We start from the raw sequence: 13,167 nt of genomic DNA on the forward strand, positions 1-13,167 counted from the left end.
ACTGAAGATGCTTTTATTCTGCCCTTACAAAAGTTAAATTGTTCGGCCCGTCTTTTGATCCGGCTTGTTTAGAATCATTCTTTGATTAAGTCCACAAGAAAGACGAACAATCAGTTTGTTTTTATTTTCAATCTCAATTTTAACTTAGATATATGAGATTCGAATAGGAGCATGTTTGATTTTGATGTATTTATATTAATAATTTTAATTTATTTATAACTTCTAATTCTATCAAACTTTTAGTGCAAAAAAGGTTCCAACAATATTTACAAATTTCGATTGAAGTCTTAAATTAAATGGAAATATCATAATTTTATGCAACCACAAAATAGAATATTAATATTTTGTAATAAGATATGTTAATGTAGGAATATTATGTACATCATCAGTGAATAATAATATGACATTTTATATTAAGTAAAGGGCAGTCATGATAGTTTATTTTGGTTTGAAGTATTGACGCAGGTGGTCTCTGAGTTACAACAAATTGTATCTACATGGTATGAAATTCCTTGGACACGATGATATAAACTTAATACGTATGAGAGAGTTGAAATGCGATCTAGATGTGTGACGGCGGGATAGTAAGATGTCACCAGGGCAACTGAGTATTTGAGTAAGGCCGCAACATAAGCGTTAGCTCAATCCTAGAGGTAAAACTTGGAGAAGTTGTTGATGGGCTAGAAACTATTTGGGAGAAGGGGGTGCGTTGGCTGCTAATTAATAGTGATAGTAAAACAATAGCAGACCTAATACTTGGAGCCGAAGTGATGGGGTTGTCGAGATTGGCATTGGAGATTCGCAACGGGATAATAAGGAATTGGCAAGATGTAATGTTAAGAGATAAGTGCCGAGTAACTAGTTTATTGCTATCCGTTGAGCATTATAGTTCAACTTCTTTTTGTAACTAATAAAAAATCTTTACTTAAATATAAGTAAGTATTAATAGTAATTTTTATATATTTTTTTTCAAAGAAATCTCAAATCCAAATAATTATTATTGGTTATGTTTAAATAAAATTATTCTTTATATTTTTTATTTAATGGTAATATGTTATAACTAATAATGTATGATATTTGCACACTAATGATACATTAATTATTATCCATATTGTTAGTTTATGTATTCTTAAAGATAGTTTAAGGGTTTAGTTTGTGGGGATAATGGTATATAAAATTAGCACCGACCCAAAATTTGCTAAAATGTCTGGGTGTTCATATTTTCTTCGGTAAAAATATTGGGATTTAAAAAATATTAAATTAACCTTGGAACATGCAAATTAATATTTTTATTAATTATTTTTCTATTAAATAATAATGTGAAACGTTAAATTCATGTTAAAATATTATTTTTTATAGGTAAATTATAAATATGGTTATTCGACTATATTTTTCGTTCTATTTTAGATATTTAAATTTTTTTTTAGTATAGTCACTAAAATTTTTAAAATTTAATATTTTAGTCGCTCTGAGTTTATGTGAATTTTTTCATTTAATGTTATACATCATCATTTAACAGGAAAAAATTGAACGAAAAATTAATTTACACGTTTTAAATGTATAAATGTATAATGAATAATTTATTTATTTTCTCAATTAAAAAAAAACAGAAATACAATTCGCCAAGAGCTTGCCTCATACTATTATCTATTTTATTCTCTGGTACGCAATATTATATATATCAAGTATACATTAAGTAGCAATATTTTAAGCTAGCTGCATATGCAAAACTTAAGTTACCAATGTTTCTTTGCATCAAACGCATTTTCTCCATCAAAACTTTCAACCACCGAACCCAACATCATTACAGTAAAACTGGTTGATTGCATAAAAACTTTGATCATACGGAGTTTGAATTTTGGAGTAAAATAATATATCCAAAAATAACTTAAATAGAAAACAAAACAGAAATTCAATCCCCTCTAGCCTCTAAATGAATTATAAGATCAGAAATTTGCCTTTAATTACACCTTAACTAAGGGAAAAGAATAAAAGAAGATCCGGCAAGTAGCTTAGACTAATTCGTTGGTTAAAAGCATACAATACCTAAATCCTTCATCTTTGAAGCATTAAAAGCGAGCAGGTAAGATATGGAAGGGTCAAATAAATAAATTTTAGTTCTACTAATGATTTATTTACCGGCGACAGCCTGCATGTTGAGTTGAAACCATATTATTATATAAGTACTGCAAAGTCATCATGTGAGACCTCTTCTTTCAGCTTGAACGCGTTGGAGTTTTATTAATGACAATCACCTTTGCATTGGTCAAACTTAACCCATTTTTATATTTACATACTTCCAGGGAAACAGCCAACCGTGATGGCAATTTGGAGTTTAATTTATTATATTATAAGGTCAGATGTTAGATAGTGTATTGGAAAAACATTTATATCCAGCTTGCTATCTTGTCTATATTAAATTCACTCAATGAGTATATAAGGGGGCTTTCTCTTCTCCATGGATATGTGCCTCAAACAGTTGATTGAGTAATTAGCTTCCTAGCATTTAGAATTGTATTGCCAGGGAAATGGGGACTTCAGCACACCCACCGCCCCACTGGCCTCCACTCCTCTTTGCTTTCACATTTTGCCTTGTAGCAACAATTGCGGTTGCTTATCAACCTTACGAATATTCCTCTCCACCAAAGCACCCTGCCTACAAACATTATCCTCCTTACTATTACAATTCACCACCTTACAAGTCACCACCGCCGCCTTCACCTAGTCCTCCACCACCTTACTACTACAAGTCTCCACCTCCACCATCTCCTTCACCACCTCCTCCTTACTATTACAAATCACCACCACCCCCTTCACCTAGTCCCCACCATCATACTACTACAACTCACCACCTCCACCATCTCCTTCACCACCTCCTCCTTACTACTACAAATCACCACCACCACCCTCACCTAGTCCCCCACCACCATACTACTACAAGTCACCACCTCCACCATCTCCTTCACCACCCCCTCCTTACTATTACAAGTCTCCACCCCCACCCTCACCTAGTCCCCCACCACCATACTACTACAAGTCACCACCTCCACCATCTCCTTCACCACCTCCTCCTTACTATTACAAGTCTCCACCCCCGCCCTCACCTAGTCCCCCACCACCATACTACTACAAGTCACCACCTCCACCGTCTCCCTCACCACCTCCTCCTTACTACTACAAATCACCACCACCACCCTCACCTAGTCCCCCACCACCATACTACTACAAGTCACCACCTCCACCATCTCCCTCACCACCTCCTCCTTACTACTACAAATCACCACCACCACCTTCACCTAGTCCTCCACCACCATACTACTACAAGTCTCCAGTACCTCCACCATCTCCTAGTCCCCCACCACCATCTCCCTCACCACCACCTCCTTCTCCATCACCCCCGCCACCTTACTATTATAAGTCACCTCCTCCACCACCTCCTTATCACTACTAGTCACCTCTCCTTGAGTGAAATTTCCACCTCATTATTACCCTACATCACCACCAGTTTCAAAGGGCCACTAAGCTAAGTTAATATTTAATCTCTTTACTCAGGTTGAAGATTTGATAAGGAAGAAGAATAATTGTGGAATTTCTTTGATAAGCTTCTTGAACATGTTTTTCAGTATTCTTCATTTATATATGTAAATTGTGTTTGCTTTTTTTTCTTTAGCAAAAAGGGTCCAGTACTTGTTAAGATCCTTGATGAGTTATTTAATACTAATGTGCACTTGTACTACTTCGTACCACTTCATATTTTATTATTATTACTGCCAAATTGAATTCCATGTTGCAATTAAAAGTATAATAACAATTTTCTCCAAAATTATAAGAGAAATAAATGAAAGTTACTTAAATTATATTATAAGTACTCAAAGCCTTGAGGCACTCAAGGTACTAAGTTAAGCTATCACATAATTTTAAAACTTCAAACTTCAACGTATGGATTCAAATTCCCTCAACTTAATAGAACATTTAACTCAGTTAAAATAAATTATATTTTTTATATAGAAAAATAGAAAATATAACTTGGATTTTTATAATTTTTAAAATATACAATTTATCATTCAATTAAAGTCTCATTTAATATTTATAAATATATTTGTTGCATAATTTTATTTTTCAGCTACCATATCATAATCTAATTTTAATTAAATAATTTTACCAAAAAAATCTTTTTAATTTCAATTATAACAATATATAATTTAAACAATTAACACAATGGTACCATAATAATAAAATGTTGAAATTAATGTCAATTTTGAAAACCAGAGAATGATACTTATGAGCTTTGGGGTGTGCAAGAAGAGATGCTCGTAGCAAAAAAGCTTTTCATTTTCAGGTTATTCGCTTTTATTTTTTAACATGAATTGATTATTATTCTTCTGAGTACACTTTATAGTTATTTAACCTTTACAAATAAAGACCAAATATTGAAAATGCGTTAATAAATATGTTGATCTTTTAGCAAATTTGGCTCAACTCTTCCCCTTTCTACATGCTGACTTGTGCCCATGAGACACTCAGATGTTTCTGTTTCTTCTTTTTTTTTTTCCCTTCACTTGTAATGAAAAAAAAAATATTCTAATGGATCAATGATATTTTCGCAAAATATTTTAAAATAATGTAGTTTAATATTTTCTAAAATATATATTTAAATTTAATTGCTTAAAAAGTTTATAGTATCAATGAAGTTGTTCAAAAAAATTATTTTATTTTAAAATATAAATTTAATATTTTAATCAATATTTTTAAAAATATTAAAATTTAAGATACTTGTTAAATTCAACCAATGTGATAACTATTGCAGTAAAATTTTAAAATTTTTTTACAAAAATATATATGATATTAATGAAGTTTTTCTTTAAAAAAAATATTGCAGAATTTATATATTTTTTAAAGATATCTTATGTATACACTCTTTAGTTACTGCAATTTTTTTTTTCAATAAAGTTATCTTTAAGTTCCAACTTAGGTTTTCTCTTAACATTTGTTGGTATTTAGTACAATATTATGATACAGGAAAGAAAGATTTTCACTTTTAGAGTAAATTATATTTAAGATTACTAAATTATTAGTAAATTTACGTTTTGATTATTTAACTTTAAAATGTTATAAAATAATTATTTATTTATTTGAAAGTTTTAGTTTAAGTCATTGAACTATTTTAACGTTTTTATTTAGTCATTGGGTTATTAAATTTTTTCTTAAAAGTTTTGGGTAGTGAGCTTCAAATAATGATTCGACAATCGGTACAGTGAAGAACCTATCGATGAATAAAAGAAATATATCTTAGATTTAAGTTGATTTGAATGTTAATATCGGTTATCAAAGAAAAAAAATTGTTTAAATTTTGATTTACAAATTTGCAACATTCAATATTGTTTCAAGAAAAAAAGTTAAACTATAGAAAAAAAATAAAATGAGAGCCTTCGATTGGTACAAATGATCTTAATAGAAAAGTTATACGGCAACAATTTTAATAACCTAATACCTTAAATAAAATTTTTAAAATAATTAAATAATAATTTTATAACATTTTAAAAAAATAATTAAAATGTATATTTATTAATAATTTAGTAACAGAGTATAACCTTATTTTTAATTAGTTTCAAAATTTATAGTGGAAGGGAATGAAATTCATCTGCTCCTCAAAATGCAAGAGGTAAGAGGAAGAAGTAAATTATTTGGGCGGCTAATTTAATTAATTAACATGAGTCATGGAGGGATCTAATCTAAGTGAATCTCTGCTAGGTTTTTACTCTGGTTTTATTTATGAGGTGCCCAACTACGCGCGCCTGCTTCGTCTCAATCCGGAGCTTCAGCTCATCCAATCTTCTCCCAGCACTTGCAGGCCATGAACCCAACGATCTTCTCAACGAGGTACGCCTGCTGTCCTCACGCGGACAACTCCACCAAGCTCTCTCACTCTTTTACAATTCATCACCAGAACTTCACTCTCTACAAACATATGCCACTCTCTTCAACGAATGCGCCCGCCATGGATATCTTCAACAAGGCCTTCGTTTGCATCATTTCATGCTTGCCCATTTCCCCAGCTGCACCTCTGACCTCTTTGTCACTAACCATCTCATCAATATGTACTCTAAATGTGGCTATTTGCAATATGCTCACCAACTGTTCGACGCAATGCCTAAAAGGAATGTCGTTTCTTGGACAGCTCTTGTTTCAGGGTATGCACAATGTGGTCGGGGTGTGGAGAGTTTTCGTCTCTTTTCAGATATGTTAGCTGAGCGTGACTGTCGGCCGAATGACTTTGCATTTACTAGCGTCCTTAGTTCGTGTGATTACTTGTGTGGTAAGCAATTGCATGCACTGGTGTTGAAGATGGGATTGGGTGCTTCTGTTTACGTAACAAATTCTCTTATTACTATGTATAGCAAGAGTTATAAGGTAGAGGAGGCTTGGACATTGTTTAAGAGTCTGAGCTGTTGGAGTCTAGTTTCTTGGAATTCAATGATTGCTGGGTTTCAATTAGCAAAGCTTGGGATGCACGCTGTTGGCGTTTTTGTCAAAATGCATCACGAGGGCATTGGCTTTAATCGTGCCACACTGCTCAGTGTCTTCTCTTCATTATGTGGAAGCCACGGTATTGATATAAATTTGGGTCTTAAATTTTGTTTTCAGGTATATTGCCTAAGTGTTAAAACTGGGTTCATTTCTGAAGTTGAAGTGGCAACCGCATTTATGAAAGCTTATTCGGAGCTTGGAGGCGATGTTTCTGAATTTTATCATCTCTTCCTGGAGACAAGTTGTCAAGATATAATTTTTTGGACTAGCATGATAACTGCATTAGCAGAACCTGACCCAGCTAAAGCTTTCTTCCTTTATCGACGATTGCTGCGAGAGGGCTTGACACCAGACTTGTATACTTTTTCCATTGTACTAAAAGCTTGTGCAGGCTTTGTAACTGAGCAGCATGCCTTGGCAATTCATTCACAAGTGATTAAAGCTGGCTTTAAGGATGAAACGGTGCTAAGAAATGCCTTGATCCATGCTTACGCAAGATGTGGCTCCATTGCTTTGTCTAAGAAAGTGTTTGAAGAAATGGGATGTCGTGATTTGGTTTCCTGGAACTCGATGCTTAAGGCCTATGGTTTGCATGGAAAAGCTAAGGAAGCACTGCAACTCTTTCCACAAATGGACCTCAAACCTGATACTGCTACCTTTGTTGCTCTTCTTTCAGCTTGCAGCCATTGTGGGATGGTGGAAGAGGGGCTCAGAATCTTTGACTCCATGTTCAAGGATCACGGTATCATTCCACAGTTAGACCACTACGCTTGCATGGTAGATATTCTTGGACGAGCTGGACGCATCGTCGAGGCGGAGGAGCTTATACGTAGAATGCCTATGGAGCCTGACTCTGTAGTTTGGAGTGCACTACTTGGGTCATGTAGGAAGCATGGTGAAACCCAGTTGGCTAAAACTGCTGTATCCAAACTGAAACAGATGGAGCCTGAAAATTCATTAGGATATGTACAAATGTCAAATATATACTCATCAGGTGGCAGATTCAACGAAGCAGGAACAATTAGAAAAGAAATGGATGGATCAGGAGTTAGAAAAGAGCCCGGACTAAGTTGGATTGAGGTTGGAAATCAGGTGCACGAGTTTGCCTCGGGAGGCAGACATCATCCTCAAAGAGAGGCCATATGCACCAAGCTCCAAGGACTGATTGGACAGTTAAAGGAGATTGGATATGTACCGGAAATAAGCTTGGCCTTGCATGATATAGAGGAGGAGCACAAACAAGAGCAATTGTTCCACCATAGTGAGAAGATGGCTTTGGTTTTTGCAGTAATGAATGAAGGGAAGTTGCATGATGGTGGGAATGTGATAAGAATAATGAAGAACATCCGAATTTGTGTTGACTGCCATAGCTTCATGAAGTTGGCATCAGGTTTCCTTCAAAAAGAGATCATTGTTAGGGATTCAAATCGTTTCCACCATTTTAAAGATAGCATCTGTTCTTGTAATGATTATTGGTGACAAGCTAGCACTACTAAATTAGTACACCTGGGCTAGCAAAGAATGAATTACTTCTGTATTTTTTTAATAAAGAAAAAATCAAAATTTTGCAAATTCTTCTACAGTTTCACCAAGGCAATTTTTTTATTTCTTTCTTTGTGTTTTCTGTAGTTTCAATGCTCCTTTTTTTTTTCAAACGTGTAAAATTTTAATTTATATTTTTAACAAAAAGTATTCTAATAACAAACACTCAAAAGCAGTACTTTTTTTTTTTTTTGGTTATGTTTCTCCCGTTTAATCATCTTTATGATCTACGTCGTGGCCTTAAAGCATGACTCAAACTTAGATAAGAATTGTCATATTCATCTTCCTTGCCCCTCAACTATATACATAGACTTATCTTTATGGTTTTTTTTTTTTTGGGGGGGGGGGGGGGAGGGGGGGAGAGAAACAGTAAATTGGGAATACAAATGACATAAAAGTTAAACGGCAAACTCCCCTTAATTTGCCAATAATTTATTAATTCACTGATCCACATGTCAAAAAAACAGTGATGAGGCACATAAAGGGCTATAGCAGAGGATTTTAATTCACTATTTTCCAAATCCTGGTAAGTTATGGAGCAGGCATTAGCAATATCTGGATCATCTGAAACTCCACTATATACACATTTTATGCTGAAATAACTACATTTCACATTACACAACGAGAATGGAAGAGAAATGCTGGGGATTGATGGATGGCTACAAATCGTTACCAACATTTTAATGTTGCTTATAATATAGCCATGCATGGATAAAGAGGTATATGTATATATCTGAAGTACTAGTTGACGAGAAAAGTCTTTCTAGACCTCTTCAACCCCAAAATGACAAGCAGCAATCCAAAATAATCGTAATTGTAAGTATTCTCAAGGAGTTCCAGTTTGTAATTGTTCCATGGAGGGAACCTATACCAAAAATCAGTGAGTAAGCTTCTTCTGGCCACTGCCTTGTAGTGTGTAAATGTGTCAAAGGAGAATGTCCCATGGTATTTTCCTATCCCACTTTCACCAATGCCCCCAAATGGAAGGGTGTCAGCTGCGAACTACATTTCATTCAAATCACCATTGTTATTATTCAATGCTTGGTTTGATAACTTGAAACTTACTGTAAATGGCTACTAAATACCTGAATGATTGCATCATTAAAAACCACACTTCCAGATGATGTTTCAGATACCAATCTCTCCTTCAACACCTTATTTTTGGTGAAAGCATATAGTGCTAATGGTTTAGGCCTTGAATTGATAAAATCAATACTGTCTTCAATCTTATCCAACTGCCCAGAAAAAAGCCCTGAATTTTCAAGACAAGAAAAAGGGACCGCTCCCTCCAAACGTGCTTAAGAGTACATCAAAGTTTCTTACCGTGATTATTGGAAGCAATGGACCAAAGATCTCTTCTGTCATCATTGCTGATTCTAGTGGGGGATCCACTAATATTGTTGGCTCAATGAACCTGCATGGATTTCATATTAACACGGTCAGAAGCTAAAGAAACATGGGATTATCCATCATTCATGCTCATGCCCCTAGTGAAAGAACCATGAACTTGTATCTTAAACCAGATATATCAATAATTCAAGCTTTAGAAAAGAGAGTGAGCGAGTGAGTTACAAGCTGTCTTCATCCATTGAACCGCCATAGACAATACAGTCTTTAACCTTTTGATCAGTTAAAAGGTCTTTCAGTCTCAAGAAATGATGTTTGTTAATTATCCTCGAAATACTGTGTGATTCTCTAGGGTTATCTCCATACATTTTCTTGATCAGGGCCTTCATCAGTTCCATCTGCAAAGACAGTTAATCTGTATGTTATTACTATTTACCATATAAGAGGTAAAAAGCATAGCATACATGATGAAAAAGAGAGATTCAAGTTGGACATACCACGGTAGATGAAAATGGCTTTTCCACTAATAGATAGTCAATTGATATACATGCTTGACCCGCACAAGATCCATATTTTGCCCCAATGATTCGATTTATAGCCACCTTGATGGAACAATACACATCTTAAATGAGCAAACTTGGAGATATATCTATATATATTGTCAAAAGTTGTAACTATCAAGCAATTAAATGTCCGAAGTAATTTTAGTAAAAGAAATATAACCTCCTTGTCCCAAGACCAGGAAAGGGAATCAAGAATAGCAGGGCATTTCCCACCCAGCTCTAGAGTAACTGGCGTTAGATTCTTTGCTGCTTCTGACATTATTATCCGTCCCACTTTTGTACTTCCTACCATTAATTGTACACTTTTAATACTCGAAAACAAAATAATAAGCTAAACTAAGGTAGAAGAATAACATTGTTTAATGGAAGTTCATAAACAAGATTCCCAGTTTTAAATTACATTTTCTATTAACATTTTGTTATCAAACTCGTTCCTATTGTGCCTGCAGTGTAGTGCCCCTTTTCCTTTGCTACCATTAATGTTGTTAACGAAAATTGAAATGGATCCTTAACAAATAATTATCCAAGTGAAGCGACTGATATACATTGATATATACCTGTGAAGAAAATCTTGTCCCATTTGTGGTGAAGCAGTTGTTGACCAACAGCAGGGCCACCCTCAATGACCTTGATAGCTTGAGTATCAAGGTAATTGGGGAGGGCATTAGCAAGAAGAGAAGAACTTGCAGGGGCCAACTCTGATGGTTTTATAACCACAGCATTTCCTGCAGCTATGGCTCCTATCAAAGGCTCCAAGGACAATCCTATATTAAATTACAATTTGGAGATTGTTAGGCTCTTCCAGAGTCCCATAACGAATATATAATATAAAAACACAGAAATCTCATTTGGGTTTGAGCTTTTCAATATTCATGTGAAAAAGGAAATGATGAAAAGATATACTAACCCATGGGAAAGTTCCAAGAAGAGATAACGAGGATAAGGCCAAGAGGCTCAGGAACCAATTCAGCATATGAAAGCAGTGCAATTGAAGGAAGTTTAGCCTGTGATTGCCACAACAGTATAAATTCAAAGTTAAAACAATCTACTTGTCAACTTGGTTAGTCATGGAATCAGCATTAAAATAATGTTTCAGAATCCAATTTGAAATTGCTAATTACTACTACTTTCTAAATAAAAACAACGACAATTGCATTCTTGCAGACTTGCAGTTGTTGCTATAATAGGTTCTATTTTATTGTTCATTTACTGTTGACGTACGCCTAATTTCAGTGTGTTGGCACTTGGTGCACATTTCACCTACAGTGTGCAGTACACTGCTCAAGACAGCTTACACAACATGCAACTATCAAACACTGACACAATTTGACTAATTCCGCATGTTTTTTTTTAATAATTAAGTAAAATGTTTTGATAACGCTAATTTTAAATGTGGCAATTAACTTGAAAATATTTAAAGCCATAATAACTTCTCGAAGAGTTAGCTAATATTTTGGCATCATTCCCATGGGTTTTAATTCCATAAGTGAAGCAGTGAAAATATATAATTTTCATTTGCTTTTTTTTTTAATTTACTTCTTTAAATATATATTTTAAAATTAACAAGAATATTTTTATCTTGTATAAGTTTTAGTAAAATAATTTTTTTCCTCAAAAAAATGCAAATTATACTTAGAAAAAGAAAAAAACAAAACTAGTAACACTTGTTGCTCTTAAAAGAACTACAGCATAATATAATTATTATTAATAATAGTCATGGAGAGAGTGTACCAAATTCTAGTTATTATGAAATTCTCTAAAAATTTGTGTCATCTGCAAATTGAATTATGATAAAAAGAAATTAAGTTTAATTCTTTTAATAATTTTAAAATTCAATATGTACAAAGAAAAATGTAATTTTAAAACTAAATATGTACAAATATTCATTTTTGTGTACTTTATATTTTTTTTACTTTAATAAATCAATCATTTTTACTTCTATAAAATCTAAAAAAAATTATGGGTAAACTATCAAAATAGTCACTTTTGTTTACCTCACGTTACATTTTAGTTATTTATGTTTGAAATGTTATGTTTTAGTCACTTACGTTAATGTGTTATAACATTTTAGTCGCCAAGCCGTTAATTATCGTTAACGATGAATGATAAGTTGATATGACACGTTAAATCATCATTTCAAACAAAAATTTTAAGTTAAACTATACAATTAGTCCCCCATATTTTATCGTTTTGAACAATTTATTTTTTTCTTTATTTTTCTTTCTCTTCTGCTTCTTCCTCTGTTTTCATCTCTTCTCCATCAATTTTAATATATTTTTTTCTATATTTTTCATTTGTTAAAAGTAAAGGAGAAGAAGAAAAGGAAAATAAAGAAATTAAAAAAAAACTAAATTGTTCAAAACAATAAAAGTATAGGGATTAGTTTTGATAAATAGAAAACATAGAAAAACTAAGTTAAAAGAGATGAAGACGGGAGGAAAACAAAGGAAAAAGCAGAAGAGAATGTAATTAAGGATGATGATTACCTCTTTGCTTGCCATCCATGTTCTCAAATCCTTCAATGCAAGATTCAGTGATTTCTTTAAAAGTCCTACCTGCAAAACACTGAAATTTTCAACAAGTAAAAGGAGACAAAAATAATACTTCAACATTCTACCTACCCTACATCTAAGAAGAAAAAAGAAATTCTCCATACCTCATCACGAAATGCTTCAACATAATTCTTCCCTAAATCCAGGTTTAAAACCGTGAAAATTTCCACCTCTTTTTCCGCAAGAAAAGATAGCAAGCCTTTGAGCTGAGCCCTCCTCCATGTTACATGTTTGGTGTTTCCCTTCCTATAATACTCCCTCATCTCCATAATCTCCTTCCCCAAATCTTTCTCCATGCTTTCTTATCTTACGCTGCCTGCATACTTCATTTCTACCAACAACCTATAACTATATATATATACATGTGTTTGTATGCAGCTCTGGGCGTTGTGGCCTTGCCCATTTGAGTGGGGACTTTCTTAAAAAGCCAGCTAGCGTCTCTCAGTCATTTCAGCCTACTTATTTTTCTCACCCACTCACCATTATGATGTGGGCTTGCATTCGGTATACATTACTTCCCAACCCTCCTTCAACCATTTCAGTTTAAATTTTAATTTATTTATTTTTAATTATAGATTATTAAAATATTTCGAGAATATAATTTTTAAATCGCAGATTGGATTGAACTTCAGTTC

At 33.6% G+C, this 13,167-nt stretch overlaps 3 protein-coding genes across 4 annotated transcripts; 2 read left to right on the plus strand and 1 right to left on the minus strand.

Annotated features, from left to right (window-relative positions):
- The first annotated feature begins 2,528 nt into the window (after positions 1–2,528).
- LOC107959308 (extensin-2) lies at positions 2,529–3,451 on the plus strand. The gene is made up of 2 exons (XM_041114143.1): positions 2,529–2,609; positions 2,822–3,451. The coding sequence occupies exons 1-2, from the start codon at positions 2,529–2,531 to the stop codon at positions 3,449–3,451; spliced, it is 711 nt and encodes a 236-aa protein (XP_040970077.1).
- A 2,156-nt stretch (positions 3,452–5,607) lies between these two features.
- LOC107959307 (pentatricopeptide repeat-containing protein At1g71420) lies at positions 5,608–8,100 on the plus strand. Its single transcript, XM_016895331.2, has 2 exons — positions 5,608–5,662; positions 5,752–8,100. Exons 1-2 carry the CDS (start codon positions 5,654–5,656, stop codon positions 8,005–8,007), a joined length of 2,265 nt encoding a protein of 754 aa, XP_016750820.1. The 5' UTR covers positions 5,608–5,653; the 3' UTR covers positions 8,008–8,100.
- Positions 8,101–8,462: 362 nt separating this feature from the next.
- Positions 8,463–12,960, minus strand: LOC107959306 (aldehyde dehydrogenase family 3 member F1). Of its 2 annotated transcripts, none has more exons than XM_016895330.2 (10): positions 12,637–12,960; positions 12,467–12,535; positions 10,888–10,984; positions 10,538–10,744; positions 10,141–10,265; positions 9,915–10,019; positions 9,643–9,815; positions 9,394–9,484; positions 9,156–9,305; positions 8,463–9,072 (listed from the first exon to the last, which is right to left on the minus strand). In XM_016895330.2, exons 1-10 carry the CDS (start codon positions 12,826–12,828, stop codon positions 8,812–8,814), a joined length of 1,470 nt encoding a protein of 489 aa, XP_016750819.2. In that variant the 5' UTR covers positions 12,829–12,960; the 3' UTR covers positions 8,463–8,811. The 2 variants fall into 2 exon arrangements, with proteins under 2 accessions (XP_016750819.2, XP_040968993.1); XM_041113059.1 differs by having other exon boundaries at positions 12,467–12,545; positions 12,637–12,867.
- Between the last annotated feature and the right edge of the window lie 207 nt (positions 12,961–13,167).

This window comes from Gossypium hirsutum, chromosome A05 (genome assembly GCF_007990345.1).
Source record: "Gossypium hirsutum isolate 1008001.06 chromosome A05, Gossypium_hirsutum_v2.1, whole genome shotgun sequence".
NCBI classification, from domain to species: Eukaryota; Viridiplantae; Streptophyta; class Magnoliopsida; order Malvales; family Malvaceae; genus Gossypium; species Gossypium hirsutum.

What these genes read in the sequence shown, in the direction of transcription:
- LOC107959308 (XM_041114143.1), top strand. Translation starts at nt 2,529, where the DNA reads ATGGGGACTTCAGCACACCCACCGCCCCACTGGCCTCCACTCCTCTTT. An exon ending in GCCTTGTAGCAACAATTGCG is followed by an intron (nt 2,610 to 2,821) that starts GTTGCTTATCAA and finishes CCCTTCACCTAG; the next exon opens with TCCCCACCATCATACTACTA.
- LOC107959306 (XM_016895330.2), bottom strand. Translation starts at nt 12,828, where the DNA reads ATGGAGAAAGATTTGGGGAAGGAGATTATGGAGATGAGGGAGTATTAT. An exon ending in GGACAAGATTTTCTTCACAG is followed by an intron (nt 10,266 to 10,537) that starts GTATATATCAAT and finishes AATTAATGGTAG; the next exon opens with GAAGTACAAAAGTGGGACGG. An exon ending in TCAATGGATGAAGACAGCTT is followed by an intron (nt 9,485 to 9,642) that starts GTAACTCACTCG and finishes AAATCCATGCAG; the next exon opens with GTTCATTGAGCCAACAATAT.